Source organism: Colias philodice, chromosome 1 (genome assembly GCF_061535455.1).
Source record: "Colias philodice isolate Cphi_HAF_F1 chromosome 1, ilColPhil1 Martin Lab GWU primary, whole genome shotgun sequence".
Classification (NCBI taxonomy): domain Eukaryota; kingdom Metazoa; phylum Arthropoda; class Insecta; order Lepidoptera; family Pieridae; genus Colias; species Colias philodice.
The window spans coordinates 11,546,853-11,570,203 of record NC_143086.1 but is presented as its reverse complement, the minus strand read 5'-3'; the positions used below and the strand labels follow the sequence as shown (position 1 = coordinate 11,570,203).

At 33.2% G+C, this 23,351-nt stretch overlaps 2 protein-coding genes across 3 annotated transcripts in view; one reads left to right on the top strand and one right to left on the bottom strand.

Annotated features, from left to right (window-relative positions):
* The window catches only part of LOC149491363 (uncharacterized), a 29,367-nt gene extending 6,248 nt beyond the window's left edge, over positions 1-23,119 (top strand). Inside the window, exons 2-6 of one of the 2 annotated variants that reach the window (XM_089698215.1) lie at positions 3,010-3,434; positions 8,738-8,872; positions 14,682-14,843; positions 18,344-18,521; positions 20,097-23,119. In XM_089698215.1, coding sequence (XP_089554341.1) covers positions 3,178-3,434; positions 8,738-8,872; positions 14,682-14,843; positions 18,344-18,521; positions 20,097-20,309 — 945 coding nt within the window. In that variant the 5' untranslated portion in view covers positions 3,010-3,177 and the 3' untranslated portion in view covers positions 20,310-23,119. Of the gene's footprint in view, positions 1-3,001; positions 3,435-8,737; positions 8,873-14,681; positions 14,844-18,343; positions 18,522-20,096 lie in introns of both variants that reach the window. The other variant, XM_089698209.1, reaches the window with a different exon arrangement.
* LOC149491364 (uncharacterized) lies at positions 4,105-6,754 on the bottom strand. Its single transcript, XM_089698601.1, has 3 exons — positions 6,548-6,754; positions 5,140-5,280; positions 4,105-4,284 (listed from the first exon to the last, which is right to left on the bottom strand). Exons 1-3 carry the CDS (start codon positions 6,679-6,681, stop codon positions 4,191-4,193), a joined length of 369 nt encoding a protein of 122 aa, XP_089554727.1. The 5' UTR covers positions 6,682-6,754; the 3' UTR covers positions 4,105-4,190.
* Positions 23,120-23,351: the final 232 nt, after the last annotated feature.

The following is a 23,351-nucleotide window of genomic DNA, read 5'->3' as shown; positions in this document are numbered from 1 at the left end:
AACTGTGTTTGTAGAGTTAACGATGCCGTTTTAAATACCTAAAGAGATATTTGAGGAAGGTATTAAAATAAATAAACAGACCAAACATTTCCTTTAATATTAGCATTGAGTTGTTGACAAAATTACCTCTTATTAATTAAAAGTTTAAGATTAAGATTAGAAACCTAGTTACTCAAATCCAACGATCTTAATTCGGAATATTCCAAACAACCTCTTTCTTTTATTAGACTTTTTATATAAGTTTTCACTCTTTTACAGTTTTTATCGTTATTTGTCTCCGCTTATGGAGACACATACAACATGCATACAACATACCCAAAAATCATTGAAATCTGCTAAGCCGTTCTTGTGTTTTATAATAATTGGTATATAAAACTTGACTTTCTGTTATACAAACGTTTATGTAAATCTTTACAAAAGAGTTTTTAAAGTTTCTTAAACGGCCGGTAGGATGACTTTTATCGGAAAATTTATTTTCAACTCTTTGCGTAAAAAGTTTCAACATTGTACTAATAATAATTATCTTTGAAATTAAAATTATCACTCCCATTGAAGCAAGATCTATTTATAAAGACGAAATCTAGAAGGACCTCTACACAAGTGAAGAGAATCTGTCGCAGTCTAGAAGTCCTTGATAGTTTGCGCAGTTTCATGTTTTTCTCTTAGTTTTTATTGAGGGAGGATATTCATTTTTGAAGCATCATATCGACGCATCTGAATGATGCGTAACATAAATTAAAGCAAGTGCAGTGCACTCGCAATTCTATGGCGCGAACAGAATACTTCCATCTGACGTTCAGACTTCAGTGCTTATTTAAAGAGAGTACATTATGCGACTAATTACACAGTTCAGGTAGTTCGTTAGGTTCACTGCAGGCGAGTGACCTTTCCGCTAAGAAATGCTATTATATTGTCATTCCCACACGATGCTGTCTATATCGAACACTTTCCATGCAATGCCTTGTAACGGTTCCGCATGTATACCATGAGAGTGATAACATTCAACTGCGCTGCATTCAATGCAATTCTATTTTATAACTAGCCAATACGCGTAAAACTAACGAGCATGTAGACCTTTGTTGATAAGAAATTAATTGATTATAAAAATAAAATGGATTTTGCACCTTTATATTGCGTGGGTATGTTTCTTGAAAATCGATAGATGAATTTACAATATTACTTTTCTAGCCCGATGCAAGTGGAATGCAACGGGTCGTATGTTTACCTATGGTTTACCTCAACGTCTCACTGTAATTCCATTGATATACATATTTTGTTCTTAGATATTTTTTATTTCTTTAGAAATAATATTGAGCCTAAGCAGGCACGATTTAGATTTTTAAATATGATTAGGAAAAATACTAGTTCACCTTTAGTCCACCATCTAATCAATCGCCTCGTGACAGGGTTAATTATACAGGAGAATTAGTTCACTGGTAAGGGGACCGTATACCTATAATTATATCTATCAGATAACTTCACCAGTAGGACTGCTAATTTACCCCTCGTGGCCGTGTTACATATTATGTCCCGAGAGCCAGTTATATAACTCATATAAAAGTGTTCTCTACATCATTGAACTTATATATAAACTAGGTCGTTATTAAACTTTGCTCTAGTCTTTTGTAGAAAATTTAATTACTGCATCAAAGGCAGAGGGAACTTTGCAATTTTCTTTTTTTAAAACACGGATAGATTTTTTGTTGTTTTTTTTGTGAACGTGTGTCTGCGGACTATAGATAGGTAAGCTCCGCATATAACGGCAGTATAAGGATCATAATATTTATTTCTTAGGTAATGTAAACAATAAACACACAGTACGCTCATACTGAACATAGGTGTATATAATATAATATGCCTGATTATATAATGTTTAACCTTGAGGTTGTTACGGAACTATATTTATGAACACGAATAGTGCATGTCCGCTGCATGTACAATAATTTGTTGGGATTCCTGAAGTGAACACATAACTTACGAATATATGTTTTTTCTCTTGAACTTAATATTTATAATAATGTTTTTAAATAAAGAAACATTTAAATAGAGGTTGCTAATTCATAATTTTCATGGCCACAAAAAGTAGTTACGTCTAGTAATTTCTCATAATTCTTTCAATGCAAAGGTTGCATGTAATGCGAAACCTTTGAAAACCACTACGTATGTAGGTACTTTCTTCATCTTCTGAGCGTTGCGGCGTCAGTGACTGAGAGTTAAATAGCCTATGTCTAAGCCGTCTTTCTCAAAATTATAATTGACTTTATAGTCTCGCTTTGATATTACGAAGTTAAAACCCGCTGCATGTAATAATTATTCGCGATTAATGTTGTGATAAGCTCATGAAATTAGGTATGCAATTAAAGAATACATTTTGTGCTAATATATTGCTTATGAATAGAGGGTAGATAGGTAATTGTGGATTTTAAATAACATTTTTTGACAATATACGTACGTTCTATTTTGTTTATTCTCTATACACGTGGATTACACCGTGTATGGTGTTAAGTATGTTATGAGTAAATATTTAATTAGAAATTAGGTCATAGGTCAACGTGTATCGAATGTTTGATCGTGGGCGGCGATGTCTGTATTCACTATAAGCTACTATAAGACATTAATTAGAGCAGCGTAACGAAGCTAAACAACGGAGATAAACAATAATTTTAGATGTCGGTGACTCGATTTTCCCATCCGAATATTTTATCTAGATATTTATATACAATATCAAATTTAGTTAGCACCACGCTTATGCTGTTATTCAATATTTGGTAAACATTCTTATATGTTTATCATACATCATACGATGTAATAGTAAAATAAATCCATATTTACATGAACTTAACATTCTAATGGACGTAGGTACGCCACGGACCTTGACCTAAAGCAATGTAATAAGTAGTGGGCAATAAAGATAATACATGACAGATTTAATTCTATTTACAAACGCGAAAATCATTTTAATACTGATAGTCAAAGTATAAACACGTTTATTATCTTTCAGACTTTCAGATTTCGATAGTGTGCGTCAAGATATCATCGATCCTGGCCCATAATTGACGTTGTGTAGTGACTGAAACTAATATGGACAATACGAAGCGAGAGTATTTTGTACATATTTACGCTCAAACCTAGTTTGAGAGGATAAATGTTGTAAAGGGAAGGCGATAGTGAGCAGGCATGTTATCGTATATGGTGCCTGTGGAGGAGAAGCCGCCGCCGGTCCCCGGTAAGGGTCGACTGGCACTGGAGCTGGCCGCTAGTCCCGGCAGTCCAGAGTCTACAGCGAGACGAGTGCGAACGAACATTTCGAAGGAATCCTCTTCCAGTTCCTTTGCGAGCGACCTCACTATATCGTCCTCCACTCCCTCGGGGATGTTGGACAAACCGAAACATAAACTGCTCAGCAATGGCAGTAAGCACACATCTTTGAAAAGGTCAGTATTTTATGTAACATAAAACAAAGATACCATTTTCATTAAATATATATTGCTTTGATAAATTTACATTTATATATAATATATGGTCCTCTAGCACCTAGCACTGTTGACTCTATTTTTCTCCATAATCCAGAATAATTGAAAAAAATAATTAAAATTTTCATTTTTTTAAATATTGATGTAAATATTTCGTTAACTTAATTTTCAGTTAACTCGTTACTAATTTGATACCTATAGAAATATTACCAAGCGTTATTTGAAAAAAAAATAGCCATTCAAAGACATTGTTTAAAAGAAAAGAGAACTCGTGCTAGATACAATGTATAACAACTGAATCGACACATCGGTGTTACAAGAAACAATAAACATTTGTGTTTGCTAGTAGAACACGTCATTAACTTGTAATGTGAACGCACATCAACGATCTATTTACATTCAGGATGAAAAAAGAGGTTTAAAATTTAAATTAGTACAGCACATAAATCACATTACAATTTAATTGCATATCATCTAGGAATTCAAAGTAGTGTTTATTAAAAGAATTTAATCATTATAATGCATAATGCATATTATATGTACATATTAAGATTTTTTATTTATATTTACCATAATATCATAAAATAAATTTCAATCAAAACCTTGTAAATTGACATTATAGAGCGGGCGCTAATAAATATATATTTATTTCAAAAAGGAAACAGTAAATTAAGATATTATAATATCAATGTCGTAATATGAAACGGTTTAATAATTCTAGCCGAGGTAGTTCTTGTCATCCCACGTGTCTGGGAGTCGAATCGGTATCTTGGCGATCCAGGAAGTGTAAATTTCTAATTGACAATCTGGTCTGCGGATATAATAAATGTTTTTAAAACAATAGAAATATATAAAACTAGCGGTCCGCCCCGGCTTCGCCCGTGGTACATGTTTACGTTTTCTCTACATAAGAACCATCCTCGTACTTCAAGGAATATAATAAAAAAAGAATTATCGAAATCGGTTCAGCCGTTCTCGAGTTATGCGCTTACCAACACATTTTGCGATTCATTTTTATATATAAGAGAAGATATAACTATATTATGAATACTGTATAAACAAGTATAAATGTTTATAAACAAAGAATATGATATGAAAATGCGCTCCCAGACGGTATTCGTTTATTAAATGTTAATATTATTTTATAACCACTTTCTGAAGTGAGTTTTTAATGAGATGCTTTCTCCATTGCTATCTAGATAATAAGTACATATATTATGATGCTACCCTTCAAACGAGAGATAAACGATGCGATGGATGAGATACGTAACGTACATTTTATATCATGATTAAAGTACTTTATGAAGTATTCTTGAATAGTGATGTATTGATAACTTGGATAATTAGAACCTATTTAAATCCAGTCTTTTAGAATGATGCGATGACTTGAAAGTAGGTATTCATGCTAGCCCTGCATGAATACCTACTTTCAAGCAAATGCTACTGGAATTGTTTCCCTGAAGTAATATGAAGCAATCACGCATTTAGTAATTTACTAGCAGGAACCAGATACGATTATAATTTTTACATTACGACCAATATATATCAAGAAAATTTTAGTAGAAGTCATAACCTAATTAAAACATTGCACGCAGATAAATTTAAAGCTATGGAATTTGAATTTAATTCAGAGCGATATTTGATTAAGCAAAAAGTGATTACAAACTTGGCAGCGAGCCATCCGATAACGCCAGTTGATGTGATAGGTACAGGTTTTAATGACTTTGTAGTTTCAGCTTTGGCCATCACATGTGGTAGAGCGTCGGCGGCCTCCTGCCGAATGGCATCCGATTCCTGTAATGCTTGTCTGAAATTATAAATACATGCGAATATGAAGCGTATATGATTCCATATAAACACCAAGACACATTGTTGTTTAAATAGTGATTCATGACTTCAAAATTATAGCTTCCATTTGTCCCCTTATTTTCTCCGAGTTCCGACGTTTCCCAGTAGAGATGCATCGTTATTCCGATTACACGTAAAATCTATAATCCGATTCAAATAGACTTTCGAACTATGTATGTATATTTATAGCAATGTTCGTATTTCGTGGTCAAAACGTTATGCAAACTACAACACAGGTCGTGGGTACATTAAATTCGTTGTTTGTGATTAATTTAATATCCGTGGTGAATGTTTCTACTTTGATGGAGCTCCGGCAATGCGATAAACCGCTGCAACTCAATGTAAAGAAGACTTATTCAATAACTAGTAATGTAATTTACTAGGATTAAACGGTACAAAATGGTTAGGAAGGTACGTGACAAGGCTAGGTATACAATAATGCCTACATTTATATGAAAGAAGAGCCGGAGAGATTTAATAATATTAATTATAATTTGTAATATCATTACATTTAATGTGGAACAATTGATAGGAAAATATAATAAACTTTCAGAACAAATCTTAGTGCTTTTAATTTTATAAAAGTACTAGCTGCTCCGCGCGGTTTCACCCCGTGGCTCCACTCCTGTTGTTCGTAGCATGATGATATATATATATATAGCCTATAGCCTTCCTCGATAAATGAGCTATCCAACACCGAAAGAATTTTTCAAATCGGACCAGTAGTTCCCGAGACTAGCGCGTTCAAACAAACAAACTCTTCAGCTTTATAATATTAGTATCTATAGATAGCATGTTAGGTAGGTAACTGGACTTGTTTTTACTTTTTGTTACGAAACGAATAGGTACGCTACCTATTCGCTTTTTAAGTTCTTAAGTTTTATAACGTCTATAAAACCTGCATGACCTATAGATGTGTTGCATAACGTTTCTGGAAGCTGTTAGCTGTTATGTGTAAATACAATGAATAGTAAATAACTAAATATTAACGGGATAATTTATTAGGTTAATTCTATCAAGGTAATGTATGTTACATAATGTTACTTCCAAATATTATGTTCTATCAATCATCGTACACGCCATTATTGCTTTAAAATCGGTTGCTTAGGCAATGAAAGTGAAACAAACAAAGCGAGATTGCATTGGCCAATAGTAGGTAAGTTTGTGATAATAAAGAGGATATACTTATTGCCTAGCACTAGTAGGTATAGCAATATTGCACAAACTTTCGCTCGTCTAGGAGCCAGCTCCATCGGTCGAACCACTGCTTGCGACATATATCAACCTTTTTCCATTGGGCTCGCATCTGGAACGCCTCCGTGTTGGGATCATATTTCACTTCGCCTAGCTCTTTCGCCATTTTCTAAATTTAAAGAAATTTAGTAAAATATTTACTTTCAACTAATATAAAACTTATATTAATTAACATAACATATGCCTTCAATACAATACAATTTTCATGGAATTTGTAAAATTAATTTAAGATGGCTGACTATAAGTAGCACTTACTAGTAGTAAAAACCTACCACCTGTGGTAGTAAATACCTACTTTTTAGCGCGCTGAGAAAATGAATTATGTAGTACAATTTTGATGCAAAACCTGAAACACTGACCACTGTGCAAAAATTTCATAGAGCAGTTTTGAGAATACAGTGTTGAGATTCTTAAAAGTGTCATTTATCTTACTAAGACAGTGCACGCACGAGCAACTTTGTCTCCGCAACTATTTTGTCTCCGCAACTATTTTGTCTCTCCTCCCATGAGCTAGTATGAAGGTGCGCGCACGTAGCGACGCAACTCCCCATACAAATTGACGGGAGAGACAAAATAGTTGCGGAGACAAAGTTGCTCGTGCGCGCTAGCTCTAATAGAACTAGCGTTGGAAGTGGAGTGTGCCAAGCCCAACAAAGAACATTAAGCAGATTCTTACCGAATCGGAAATACAATAAGAGCACGAGTTTAGGAGCATGCTCTACCTTAAAAAGCTACAAGTGGGTCGATTAGAAAGTCCATTCAACTGCGATTCAACAAATAAGAATGATGCATTTGTTACTTAGTTTACGTTGTTATTGACGAGAATAGATTATTACTTTTGATAATGATTTTGTGGCACAATAATTTTATTAAAATTTAGGTGACAGTATCTCTATTTGCACCATTGCTCCACTCTACCACATGAACGTGGTCGTTTTACTTTCAAGATTGATTTATAGTTTATACAAAGGTAAAAAAGGTAAAATCGATCTAATTCCTAAAATAATATATTCCCACGAATAAAATATAAATAAAACGATACCTTATTATTTCACTTCAAATTAAAACACTATATGGACGCGACATTGACAGTGAATTGTAATTGTCCTTTAACCTACAGATATAGAAACGCATCGATCGACTTTGTTGCAAAAAGTACACATGCAATCACGCTATACAGCCATCATGACGCTTATAGACTACAGGCCCATGTTGAAAAAATTATGGGTCATTTGACCCACCACCTGACCTATCTAGAATGATATAAGAGCATAAAATAATAAGATTCAGCACTATGACGTCACTCGTAAGCTGTCCACCTGAGTGCAGATGAGAATTCGAAAGTTCAGGTAGAGATTTTCTCCCCTTGTCTCCATGATTTTTGTACGGCGTTGCGGAATAATGGCTTAAAAGCAGTATAGAAATAGTATGACACAGATGCTGTACAAAAATGGTGGTCCACAAAGTCGGAATTTATTTTTATTTTTCGACAGTTGCCGGGGTAAATTTGGTCATTTGATTTTGTACGGCATCTGTGTCATACTATTTCTATACTACTTTTAATCAATTATTCCGCAACGCCGTACAAAAATCATGGAGACAAGGGGAGAAATCTCTACCTGAACCTTCGAATTCTCATCTGCACTCAGGTGGACAGCTTACAAGTGACGTCATAGTGCTGAATCTTATTATTTTATGCTCTTATATCGTTCTAGATAGGTCACCTGGTGGGTCAAATGACCCATAATTTTTTCAACACGGGCCTGTAGTCTATTATCATTATGAAATGTTTTAACGGTAGTTGATGGACTAGAACCACCACAAGAACCACACTAGAACCATACAGTCGGCTTCAATAACCATCAGTATGGATAACAGGATAGGATTAAATTTAAAAGTACGGTAGGCAAATAATTCGAAAAAATCCGCGTCCTTTGTTTGATAAAGATATGACAAAGGTTAAAACTATCGATTTATTTTGATGTGAATGTCTGCAGTTTTAATCATTAATATTGAATTACAACAATCTTAGTGAAATCCGAAACTTTTTAAACCAAAGCAACGGTCCTAAAATGACAGATGGTTTTTAATACTTGGCGTGGTCTACCTATCTTTGTGCTTATTTTTATATACTGTGATTTTTATTTTAGACTTGTTCGCAGGGTATCTTTTGGCAGTTCCAAAGGATCAATGGTGGAGACTCTAATCTACGAAAGTCCTCTGCAAGAGGAGCCGGAGAGCAGTCCCCCGCCTAAAGTACAAGAGACTGCGTTCCTCTATACGCCCGTTGAAGACGAGTACGTTTTATTATTTTAATGAGTATGTTTTATTCATCTGTTTATCGCATGGGCGATTGTATGGGTGATAAAAATGTTACAGATACATATTTTTAGATTTTTAGTTAAGCTTTTTTGCTTTTAATTATTTTTATGGATTTATTACATCGAGATAATATGTCAGTAGCACAGAGCAAGTAATATACGTTCAGTAGTTTTACAAGTGAACTAGTGAGCGGTGAACACAAAACTTACGAAAAAAACCCAACTGTACGGTATTGTCCCATGAATGTGTGACCGGTATATATACCTACCTGCAGATTTGTAGTTTATGTATATATTATTTATATGCAAAATTTTGTCTTTCCCCGCATTGTTATTCATTTAAAAGATTATATAAGTCTATCCTTTATATGAACGGTAGAACATATTAGGTATATTAGAAGATATATAAACACAGACCTATGATTGTTACAAATTGGTCGTTCATAACAAGGCTATAGCCTATAACTACTCTACTCCAATAGGTACAGTGCCTACCTTTAGACTTATTGTACCTATTAAATTAATTGAGATAACTGACTATTTTTATGTCAGGCATTACGAAAGTAAAATGTTAGATTGATTCTCATAAAAAAGCACATGTTAAAAGCATTTTACATACTGAGTTTTTTAAAGTATGAACTACCTACATAACCTAATTAAGCCGTAGTACAGTTTTGTTTGTCATACAACTTTAAATATTATATATTGCACGCCTCATAAGCGAAGCGTTGAGGTGGGTACTACTGTCACTTCGCGCAAAACATCTGATTTTTCAAACTTAAAATGTCTTTATGTATCATACATTGCACTTGTAAGATAATACATACACACACATATTAAGAAAAAACACTATTTTTAACGTTCATGATATTTTTGATGTCATTTTTATTATTTAAACTAGTTAAAAAACAGTTTAAAAAAGTTCTGTCTTGGACGTCCGTGTGTCTGTATGTGCGGATCCTTTTTCTTGTTAACACGATAGCGACCGAAATACTTTACTAATCGAGTCTTTTTTTTTCTCTTACGCTTGAGTATGCTCAGGAATAGAACCCTTTCATTTTTCAGGGTCTGATTCGATGTGGTTTAATTGTTATTAAATAAACAAAAATAATAATTAATAAATATTTATTTAAAAAAAATTATGAGGCGTGCACTTTTGGATTTTCCAAATTATTTTATAATGCACATAAATCATAATGTCTCTAAAACACGGTTAAATCGTTTGCTTAAAACGTAGCAGATTTCGCGATACCGTAATTCACGAGAAACTAACATTTTTTCCGTGTTATTTATAAACCAACACGTGACGAGTTCAAGATTTCTGGCAGCTATCAAGATCAAGTTCACGGTTATTACTAAGCCTTCGTCTCTACTATTCTAGTACAGTTAGTTTTTAGACCAAAAACAAACTTATTTGTATCTACGATTATCTATTAACTTGTACTTATCAACAATAATTAACTTGTTATAATTCCTCCGATAGATTTCTTGGAATTTTGTGTTGAAGCATGTAACTTATGGATCGTTATTATTTAAGTAGGCTTGGATTATTCTTTACGATTTCATAATAAATAATTTAATTCCATAATATATTCATTCCCTAGAAATTTTAATGATAGAAATTATTATAAGAAAATGTATTTTAAGCATTATTAAGTTTACTTCCCTTGAAGGAAAGTTTTTAATTCTGTTTATGTTAAATCTGCATATAAACTAGCCTATATGTGTAACTTCATCAAAATCGCTTCAGCCGTTCTTGCGTGATTGTGCAGCACACATTCAATCATGACAATACATATTATCATTAAGCACGTAGGTATAGATACCTAGGTATTGTCCTGTCAGACTTGAGTGCGTTTACATGCCATTCTCTTTAAATTCATCTTTTCTTCAGGCTCCAAGTTGTAGGTAAATGTTGCATTGAAAGGTATTTGGTTTCGTCCTAGTACCTAGTCTTTTAGATAAGGTTTTTTTAAGGAACATAAAATTATTAGACTTTATAGGTACCTACCTACTTAGGTAGCTAATGTGTAGAGATAACTTTTTTTCTTTCTTTCTTTCTTGATGGCAAGATATTATAACAATTTCCAGTGTCGAGTACGTTACAGATAGGTACTTAACATAGCTACCTAGTATGAATTTCATTCGGGAACAGGGAACGAACAGTTTCTGTGATCTGTGGAACGAACCTATCTGTAATAACCTTGGTAATAACCCTGATAACGCAATATTAGGTATACGTCCACAGACATCCTATAAATCGTAAATATTTAATCAAAACTAGGGGATGGGAGTTTGTATGAGACCTGTAATTTTAAATTAAATTTTGATGACGCTAGAGGTCTAATCTAATAATCTAAAACTTGGTTCCCCTAGATATATATATATATATATATGTATAGGTACTCCTTGTTAAAAAAAATGTTGTGTGGTTTTATGAAACCACGTTAAAAGTGAAACTGTTCGAACGGTTCCGAACACTGCTTTGTGTAGCGCATGTCGCGTGACGGTCGGCTGCCGAGTAGATACCTACTCGGCAGCGTACGCGACATGCGCTACACAGACCAAAAAGTTTGAGACGATGTAATAAAAGTTTCACTTTAAAAAAAAAACATCCGTCCGCTTTTTCGATCAGGCCACGTGTCCTGACGCGAGTTTAAGATTTTATACCCAACGCCGCGCCGCTAAAGAAGTTTTCACTTCAAAAATAAAAATAAAATAGAAGACATTTAATTATATTTTTGAAACTACATATTAATGTTTCATTGATTCCATCGTTATAATTACAACGATTACCTACCTGACTCGTGTTCTTTAGGCCTACGTAAATAAATAAAAAATTGCAAATTCAAATACCAATTTTTATTAAAAACAAATTTCATGCAAATTGATTCAGTAGTTAAGGCGTGATTGAGTAACAGACAGACAGACAGAGTTACTTTCGCATTTATAATATTAGTATGGATACGTGTTATTATCGAGTCTACTTTGCGGATTATGAATATAACTATTTTATTAAAGTTTAAATTTAACATAAGTTTAAAATTCGTGATCGTGAACAGTTCCTAGCGATTGAAATATCACGATTCACGAATGAAGTAAAAACGAAATGACAAGCGCACAGTGCTGCGCATTTTCGTTCAGCAGCGAGATTCGTTTTGGTTCATTCGCCACGGACCGCGCGCGACCGCTTCTAGCATCCGAGATCGATGTTTTGAACAAAGTGAAACACTGTCGAGTGCCGAGTCGAGAGTTGAGACGCGCCCGGCGCCAACGGACGATTCCAGCTCTATAGGTCTGAAGTCGCAGTAGCGCTGATGTGTTCGATTTGTTTGAGTTTCTATAAAATATAGTGAAATAGTGAAAAAGATTACGCGCACTTTTACGTAAAGTGACTACCGGTTGTAATTAGCAAGTGTTTTTACTATAAAGGTACGTAGATTTTTGACATAGTTCACGTCATTTATGTGCTGCGCAATGGGTATTCACCAACAAAAATAATCTGGAAACTTAAAATTAATTAAGAACAAGTTAGTACCTACTATAATTATATTTTGATTTGTAATTATTGTTGTCATAAACCGGGCGTGTTCAATTTATTCATGTTTCGCCTTGTGACTTTTGTGTTGGGAGCTCGAACATGACGTCATGATAACTGATTTATAAACATAAAACAGCATTCAGTTCCATCTTGATGTCTGTATTACAAGGTCATTATTAGCCATGTACACCAAATAAATATATAATGGCGAATGATTAAGCGCTATTTATAAATTCACTATCACCGATCGTAACCCTAAAAATGAGGACCCGCCCTGCGCGGTAGCCCGGTGCAAGGCCGCGGCGCTTAACGTCATTTCCATTTTTATGCCAAATCTTACATGCATTTATAAGGCTATAACGATAAACAATGACAATCAAGAAAACTAAGCAAGAAATTATCCAAAAACAATTATGAATTTATGGCAAAAATATATTTGGTTGATTTAGTTTAGTATCTAACATGTATTTTTAAGAAATATAAATAATAATTACAGCTTTGCTTTTCTGTTTTGGTAATTGGCAGTAAAAGTTTTATTTTATAATCATTAATAGAGTACTTGCAGTTAGAGAAAGAACTCAAAGAGAGTAAAGCATGCATCGTTCAGGCATCTGTGATGCTCATAATCTTAGGAAGAAGGACAAGAACATGAATGATGTTTTCACATCATAACTAATTAGGTTTTCCTTTCCAGAAATAATAAGACTATTTTAAATAGGTAAATAATATTATAAATTATCTTTGAATCATTTAAAGAAAAATATAGAAACTTTTCAAATGTAGCTAAAAGAAGTGATTATCTCAATACCTACCTAGTTAACAAAGATATAATATAGAAATAATAATATGAGAGCCAAATTAAATGTTGGTAAAACTTATGATTTGAAAGTATAATTAGCTTTTCTTGAATGTGAACATTTTATTGGATGCAATTTACAATGATTTCATTTTTTATTTTTGGCACTATTGGATACAAGCACACTTGAACTTCAATGAAAATTAATTGTGTGATTCTAGAATTATGTCTAAGAATTATGTCTGATAAAATACTATCAAATAATCAATGACACCAACAATTTATTTTCAAAATTGGAAAAGAAAGAGTATTTTTTTTAAATTTTAATTTATAATTTGATCTGTTTTGTCTCACTTCCTTTAAAATTACACTACGAAAGAGAGAAAAAGATGAAACTCAAAGATCATTTAGTAATATTAGCGTGGTTCAGGTCTCCGTCGCAGACTACTCTGTACATATAAAAATTATGTCAGAAGCACATTAGGTTAAGAGATGTTTTATATTGAAGTTAATAAACATGTGGGTGGTAACGTGGTCATCAGCTAATAAAAGAACTGGGGCTGTCATTGAATTACCTTCAATGTTAATATGCATGTTAGTTTGTGCGGACAATGCTAATGTATGATTGCTAAGCGAATGTTACATAACTGTTTTATACTGATTTACAATCTTGAAGGCATTAAAGAATGCATTGTACAAAATACTTTCATATATTTAATATTTTCCATTTTATAGATAGTTTGCCTATAACTCTCGCAGTTTACAGTAAAGAATTTTGTATTACATGTTATGATTGGCATCGGCAATAAATTCAAGTTTTAAGTTCTGTGAAATAAACTTACTGTTTTATCTATATCTGCATGAGTATTCCAGTATATTATTTGAAGGGCCCTGACACAATGGTATTTAACTTTATGTGAAGAGCTAGTAGAAGGGTTCTTGAAGTATCTCTTTATTCAAAATATCTATCATAATCGTGTTTCTAAATTGAATGTAATAAAGCCTAATGAGACTAGATAGAGTTTAATAGAATATAAACCTAATTGCAACTATATTATGTAATGACTGATGAAAGATATATAGCTTATATCGCGATCTGTATATACATACATATTTCCATTTTCTCACCATTGTTTTAATTTTATGATATATATTATGTGTACGCAGGTATATAATGTGTAGTCATTCTGATGCTCAGCGACCGTAATTTCTGATGTGGCGATTGTGTTTACTTTGAAATAAATAAATGTGCAAAATATCTCGTATATAAAAGCTGTCAGTGAGCTCAGTGTCACGAAAGTGCTTTTAAAGTTTCCAAATAGAATGACACATCCGACATTGGAGTAAGAAGTGCTAAAAGTTGTTTTTATTTTGGAAATTACGCATTTAATTTATGTACAGCTGAAGGGTGAGAGCGTCGTTGATTTATTAGAGTGATGGTATTTCAGGTCGGAGCGTTCGAAGGTTCGCGTGTCTTTCTACCAAGGAGCGCGACCGCAGTGCCTGTCCCCACCGCCCGCGCAAGAGTCGCACGTTTTGTACGCGACCCTGCTATCCGCCGCAGCGAACGCTGACATGGCAGAACACGCTATGTATAATAGACAGATAAGGTGAGTTCACCATTGTTATGCAGGTCATTGAAATTGATCTTGCAGCTATGCGCCGGCACACATAGTGTGACTGAGGTTGTGGGAAAAGTACCGTAATTTGGTTTTATCACTTAGGAATTGAGATTGAAGACCGATAATGTCTAAACCCTGAATGCCTTGTTACGTTTTGTAAGAATAAAATATTTAAACACAATGAAAATAAATGTACATATTGTGTTGCTGAAACACAGAACGATCTTCTTATCGATACATTTGCTATAAGAATAATCTCTTTCACTCGATAATGTTATCTTTCGAAGGAATATTCCTTAATATTGATGCGAATACCAGGTTAATCGATTTGAAATTACAAATCCGATAAGTCCCTCTTTGTGTGCGGTAATCCGTTATGTGTGTGTCATTTGTGGTCGATTAGTAAATTACATGGCGATTTATAACTAATTCGTGATGATTTTTAGTATAAAATCTCACTCTAAATAATACTTTATCTAAAATATTATTTTTTAAATCTTTCATTGTACAACATTTAAATGAAAACAGTCGTTAAATCTCGGATATAACTACTTCCTATTGTTAATGATATCCCATATGTATTATATTTTACAATGACCGTGTATCGTAGGTACTCTCGTGTGTATACTAATTTGATTGCATTGTGTGCACATGGTTGAGTTTTATATAGTTTTTACTAACGACCTGCCCTTTGTTTGTTTTCTATTTGTACTTGCAAAGAAAATGCAAGGTCTAAGGGAGAAGACAAGTGAATGCGATTAATTCTTAATAGGCTAATTTGGTTAAATAAGGTAATTGTCAATTCTTCTTAGTTTCCGGAATTTTTTTATTCAACGAGTCCCCAATTGATATAACGCATGACGGCATCGCCCGATTCATCATTTTACAAATGAAATCATTTACAATAGTATCCCACCCAACATCATTGTGTTATTTAATTTATTTTGTATTTTTGTAACAGGCAATGTGATTTAATCTAACAATACTATAGAATTAGTGCATGTAGTTATGTCATAATGGGAACTAATATAAAAAGCGGCTTTGAAATTACAAATTTTATTTACTTATTTCCCCTTTGATTTTTATTTCTTCGATTTACCGACTAAACAATTAAATATGAAACATCCCGTAGTTTTTTTTTATAATTTGTATCTAGTAAAACATTGAGGCTATATCTCGCGGCTTCATAAATGATTTGAGAATGTGATTAACCACATTCATGATACACATTTCTTTCGTTTTAAGTATGTATACCAAGCCATAATTTAAAGAAACCGTATTTATTTATAACATAAATTATACCTAGTACCTATTAAATAATTTTGAGAATCACCAAGAAAGGAATTTTATTTTTTAATACTTTTCCTTTCCCTAAGGAAACCTACGGGTAAGGACTGTTAAGAAAAGTATTAAAATTCCTTTTACTTCTTTCTTTACGTTCAAGTATTACGTAAGCAGATTCATTACAATTATTTACCCCCCCATCCCCCTTGTCAGCAAAAGTAAGCAAAGCTCTTACTTCCCTCCCCCCATGCTTACGTAAACATTTGTCAACTAATGTATTTTTTTTTTAATTATAATTATAACGTTATAATTATAATTTGAAAAATAAGAAAATTGATTTAGGATAGAGATTATATTTTACTGATACGATATTCAACATCGAGTAAGGTCAATAATATTATATCTTACTAACATAACAAAGTTATTAAAAAAATTGGTATTTAAATTAAATTCAAATTAACCATTGCCATTTTTGTAAAAAAGTAAATAACTACCGATGACGCAATCATCATCTAGACTCCCCTACCCCCCATGTCATCCAAAATAAGAAAAGCAGAGAAATCGTGCTTACGTAATACTTGAACGGTCCCTTAGTTTATTTGGATTTGGCTGTGTATCCGGCATCAGAGCAGTAGTTCTCACTTCTTAGTGTACCAGCTTTATGCAAAGTTCCCATCACCCATGTCAACAATTTAACATACCTACATACAAAGGTTATAATGTAATGTATAGAACTGCCATGAAATGTAAATTTTTCCTCTTAACCTTGAAAACTTATTTGTATTTGAATTGTACTACCTATTCTATCTGGTGAGACAAAAACATGAGATAACAAAACCCAAATAATATAGGTACCTACGTTTATTGATCTATTAAAACGACAATCATAGTTTTCCGAATTATGTAATTCATTACATCAATGCTACATCGATGAATTGTTTTTATTAAGAGGTCAATTCCTAACATGTATCTGACCTTGTATGATTGAGTCATATGTTGCGGATGACAAGGACAACTAGAGAAATATATTTGGGCTCGTTTAACTGTTCCGCGAGTTTTCGTAATGACGTCCGTGTGATGCATTTAATAGATTTTTATCGCGAGACACGACTGCTTGTTTATTCCGAGAAAAAAAAGTAATGTGAAAGATAAAATCTTTCGAAAGATACCAGAGTACATTTGTGAACATTATATAAAACATTGTAGTTACGGGAACCGCGTGATTGTGTCACTAATTATTGGTGGCAGAATCTAATTAATGGTATAGTTATTACGAAAGTAGACGGAGCACGCGCTCGTACCTTAAAAGTGTTAATTAAAACGGTCCGCATCATGTGAGATGTGAACCGATTGTTACAATTTCATTTGAATATTAAATCATGAAACATTACAAATGTTAACGCTTAATTGATTCCTATTTATACATCTAAGTGTAGTTTGAAATAGCGTAGGTAATTTTATTAAATCGACTATAGCTAAAAAATTAAAAACAATTTTATCAAGATTTTGTTTTTAACTATCAGCTTGATCATCTCTATTTAGAAAATAAATGATAAATGGGAAGCAGGGAATCAAGGCTGTTGGACTCGTTATAAATTAGCCTATATTTTTGTCGCTCGCTGTATCGTAAATTGTTTTCATAGAATTACTATTATTACGTAAGGCGACATCATCCCAATAATTTATTATGGTCAAGGTCTACCACTTTGTTTAAAAAGTTGCGACTGGCAATTCGATGGACAATCGTAAAATATTAACAACTCTTGACTTCTGGTCGGATTACGTAATTCTGTCCAAGGTTTTATTATACAATGGTCCTTACCTACATGTGTTCTCATTTTTAATAAAATTTTGAAAAGCAATAACCAGTATATTGAACTGAGAATATAACAACTGAGAAAGTCAATTGAGTTTATGTATAATAAATACGTACTAACGTGCAACAGTTTCCGAAAAAATATTATTTTTTCTCGATATTTAAACCTCATGTAGGTACTATCCATAAACGTGCAAACGTTAAAGTATTCTGTATGATTAATGAAATACATGAGTTAAGATTCTGTATGAAATTAGCACACAGGACAGTAAAGTGGAATTTACATTATAACTTTTCACAAATAGACAACTATTTTGCCCTGGCCGGATTTGTCCACTTCCAGATCGTTGTTCGCAGTGTTTTATTGTAATCAATCACAATATTTCAGCACGGAGAGTGGGTGGGACAATCCGTTCAGGCCGGACGGTGACCTGAGTCGGGAGGCGGACGAGATCGTCTCCCTGATCAAAGGCGGCAAGCCGATCACTCCAACACCCCCCGCGGGCGCCCCTCTGCTCTCTAATGAAGAGGAGAAAGAAGAGAAGACGGTCGCTAATAATGTACACGTAAGTATTTTAATGTTAGCAACGACTGAAGTTCGTAACACAACTGCTAAATCGTAAACTTTACCGACTGGCGATCAACCCGAGGTATGGCCGAAGTTTTAAACTAACTTGAAATACAGTTCTAGTTAATAATGATTTATGTTAGTATCCTTTAAAAAAGTAGTCATACCAATAAATATAGTATAATCCCCGAATTTCATTACCATATCCATAGATTGATTGTCTATTTTTCATACTATGTCCTTATGCAATTCCATTTTTATTTAATAAAAGTTCACAGTAATTAAGCAACTCAGAGTATTTTAATGAAAATAAATTATCAGTTAATTTGAAACGTTATTAAATATAAATTAATTGCATATTATTGGGATGTCGAAATAACGATTCGTCCCCACAGTTGTTGCATAATCAATTCAAATACAAATTACCTTCCCAGAAACGGCTAATCTATCGTTTGTCAATTGAAGTAATTGGCTTTATGGGTCAAACATTAGAATAGTTAATTAAACACACAGAATTTGCCGATTATCGTTAGTGGAGGTTGACGTATGATTTGGAGTGTTTAAATTGCGTCATATTTGTTCAATCGTTGATCAGTAAAATTCCGCGTTATGATGTTCTTTGCTGTTCTAAGCACCTACTCATAAACCACTTAACTTGTTAAATACATGCGTTGTTAGTAGATCTTTGAAATAATAAGTCAAACCAAATTAAACATTTTAAACGTCATGATAAAATACAATGAACGCATACTGAACGAGGCTGTTGTTTATTAAATTTAACAGCGGATACAGCAAGACGGTCGCTTACTTTCTATTCGGGAACCTTACTCTATATGGTCATCATAAGGGCCGGTGCCTAGAATATAAAATGCGATAACATCGCGTCGCGAATCGATGGACAGTTAAATGTTAAATATAGACTAAAAGCATTTAACTATTTCCGCTATGAATTCATTGTCGTCTACAAAGTAAAAACATGGATTGCTAGGTATTAAAATTACATTGTAGTTGATTTATTTGTTTGCGTAACGCTCGTAATTTATAGTATTTGCATTAATATAAACACACAATGACAAATGCAATAAAAGATGCTAGAAATAAATATTGAAAATGTCCAACAACTTGCTGAATTTATTTTAAAATAATTGCGTTATCAAGTCAATTTGTTTTCCGCGATGCTATTATTATTTTTCACAATAAAATATTTGTTTGTCATATTTGGATTAAATGTAAAATGGTATAGTTGCCGGCACGTAACTTGGCTACTTTTAAGCGTAGTGGGGGAAGCTTGCGCATATAAAAAAAATTGGTTGTTTGTAAAGTAGTTTTACGATCGAGATGTTTACGTGATAACGTCTTATTGGTGGCAGCGCTCGAGATGAGACGGGAGATTAGTCCGTCTCTCTCTCGTTATACCTGCGATCGCGCTCGTGAGGTTTTGGTGTGACACAAGTTTCTGAACATGTCACCCGACTAAAACGATTTTAAAAACGTTATCACGTTAAAATTACTGAAACTTGATGCGCAAACTTCCCCGCGAACTAATATACTAATGCAGGAGTACAATTTGCAGGCTAGTCCACCGGGCTCCCCGCAGACGAAAGCGGCGAGCCCCGTGCAGCAGAGCACGCCCAAGGCCATGAACGGCACCAAGAACGGGTCGGCGGTGGGCGAGGCGCGGCCCGGCCCCGTGGAGGTGCAGCGCTCGCCGCCGCAGGAGCCGCTGCAGCCCGAGCACGTCACCCTCAAGAAGAAGCCCAAGTGCAAGTGCTGCGTCGTCCAGTAGGCGCCCGCCGGTAACACTCCGCTTACGATCTACCGTCACCCTCCGGTGTTTACTCGGTGCTATCACCCTCGTCCCGCAACCCGTACCCCCCGCCCCCCGCCCCGCGCCCGCGTGTCTATGTGTTCATCCACTCGGAACTGGCGCCAGCCGCTCGCCCGCCGGCCTCCCGCTTCACTTCTTCGTCAGTGCTCGTGAGCGTACAAACTTATTATTACGACTAGTCTCGCCGGTAATACGATTTATACTTTAGATTATGGCTGTCTATTTAATACTAAATTATCGAACATATTTTAGTGAGTGTAATCGTAAACTATATTTATATTTATGTTATGTGAATCTCAACAAAATTTTCAGATATCGAACCGGAGTTAGTGAAATAAATGAAAGTATTAAAAGAGAAAATAACCTATATTTAAATAAAATTACAATATAATAAAGAAAATTTTAAAATCCCGATCGTTTGGAATATAATGTGAGATGTTTAAATATCGTGATTTGAATACACATTTATTTATTTTTAAACTGTTAATAAGTTAAATCTGTGTTGAATAATATTTAAATACATAATTTAAATGTATATTTTTATATGTTTATTTATAAAAAAAGTATTAACAGGAAAAATAGTATGATTACATAGTGATTGGACGGTATCAGTGACTGTACTAGATTATTGAAACTTAAAATTATGTGTCATTTTAATAGCTGTTTTGTATCCATGGCTATAAAGGTCGTACAGGAGATGACGCGTTGCAAGAGCGATGAGATATGAGCGATGTAAGGAGTACATTGGTCAATTTTTATAGAAAGTACAGATAAAAGACTGTTTATGATTATTTACGAAGACTTACCGCCTTTATAGCGTGTGGAAGTCGCTTATAAGAATTAATCTTACGCTATGATCGTTAGACATCACATTACCGTAGACCCGTTTAAGTGGAATCACGCTTGCGTCCAGTAGTAAGTACATTCAGCTAATATTCGACGTGCGAACACCGTCACTGATCAGTTTACTGTATGTGTACATTATTAGCATTCTATATACTTACTTATAACTGTTTTTTATTCATTTCTTTTGTTGTAATCGAAGTGGCAAAGTAATGGTGCTTGAATTACTTGGTGGTGACATTGTCTAAATAACAAGGTGTGTTTGCATTTCACGGAAATATTGCATATTTTTTGACATACAATATCGATAACGTAATACTTTTCTAGAAAATAATAAATAGCTCATAAAAAATACAATCTATTTTTAACGTATTTCACTGTATCTATACACATGCATGGTGTGCATACTAGACAATGAAACCAGCACTTTGCTACAAGTGACTGCGAGCTACTTTCGTTATTTTCTATCATCAGTTATTATTAATGTAATCACGATATATTATTCTTTCAAAGCAAATATCCAATAGTGCTATAGTAGTGTTTATTTGATATCTTGATAGATGTGATCGAAACAGAGGTGAAATGCGAAAATTGAGATTAGACATGTCCCTCGAACGGATTAGTTCCCTTAAGTAGATAGGTAAATAGAATGGTAAATTAAGATATAATTATCCAGGTTATTTGTTATTGATGGTTATTTAAAAATAAATTATTTTGATTTTTATCAATAGGTTTTGTTTTTAGGTATAAGCGCAATGAAAGCAGAGCATATTAAGTTTTCTTTTTAGATTCGGTACTGATTAGATTGTTTGTATCCGAGAGACCTATACTTGAATGAGTAAAAGTGATACGAAGAGGAGTATTCATTTAAAGAGTATTAGTTCTTGACTGCAATGCTGCTTGATGTTTCTGTGTAGCATTTACATAAAATATTAAACATTTTCAATGGTACTAAAGTTAATATTTACATATAAACCTGTTCAATCATAGGTCTTCACTTGTAATATCTCTGTGTTAGGTTTAAGGAAAATATTTAACAGATTGGCTACATAATAAGATTCATATCACATTCTAAGATCATGACTTCAGGGATCAAGCAAGCTTACCGCTATTTCATCCTGATTAAATAATAAATACTTCGGCTTTATTTAAATTGAAATATTATTTAATTTATGTTTTGTACTGCTTGTCAAATTGTTTTCAGTAACTGAACAACTGTTGTAACCATGTTTTGGGTGCATCTACTTAGGCACAAACTTTGATTGTAACACTTATTGTAGTTTCTTGACATGGTTAATGGGAGTTTTAATTTTTTATATATTCTGTCTTAAATCAAGATTTTTAATTTGTAAAAAGTATTTACGAACATAATAATTATGTGATATCTTTTATCCCTCATAATTTAAGATGTTTGACTCCCATTGATTAAATGTTATTTTAATTTATGCTTAGCATAAAATGTTGAACAATATCAAACAATGGGTTCTCTAAGTTCAATAAATAAATTTAGTTTTCGAAAATAAACTGTCATACAAAAAAGACTTTTCTAAAAGATGAGATTGTACCTATTCGGCTTGAAAGAATATTTTTTTAATACATTTAAGGCGAACCCAACGTTAATATGTTCCTTAATAAAGTTTTTTATTTGCAGGTAAAATACTGTCATTAAGGTTCTATATTATATTCAGATACGTTCTTCATTTGCTACAGTAGTTTACTTTGAATGAGTAATTAATTTTTCACTTTAGTAATAAGAGCAAGTATATTCTTGTTTCCAATTTAAAATAGTTGTATGTATGTATGGAAAATATAAAATGACATTATATTTGTATAAAATATTTACTTTCTATTATGATTGTCTATCAATGAATATGTACAAATCGATTAATTGTAATTTTTATTTATATTAAATCTTTAAAGCCGTAGTACATTTGTTTTATTACTTATTTGACCCTTTTAAATTTAACTCATACGTTTTTTGTATATTTCAGGTGAGAACTGAATATACATTAATTTATATTTTGGTGGAATAAAAAAAATATATATTTTAACAAGACTTTATTAAATTCAAGTATTATTACAAAATCTTATTCTATTATTCACAATAATTATAAATTCGTTATTAAGTAAAATGTAAATAGTAGATAAAGTATACAA

What these genes read in the sequence shown, in the direction of transcription:
- LOC149491364 (XM_089698601.1), bottom strand. Translation starts at nt 6,681, where the DNA reads ATGGCGAAAGAGCTAGGCGAAGTGAAATATGATCCCAACACGGAGGCG. An exon ending in TGGCTCCTAGACGAGCGAAA is followed by an intron (nt 5,281 to 6,547) that starts GTTTGTGCAATA and finishes TTATAATTTCAG; the next exon opens with ACAAGCATTACAGGAATCGG. An exon ending in ATCGGATGGCTCGCTGCCAA is followed by an intron (nt 4,285 to 5,139) that starts GTTTGTAATCAC and finishes TTATATCCGCAG; the next exon opens with ACCAGATTGTCAATTAGAAA.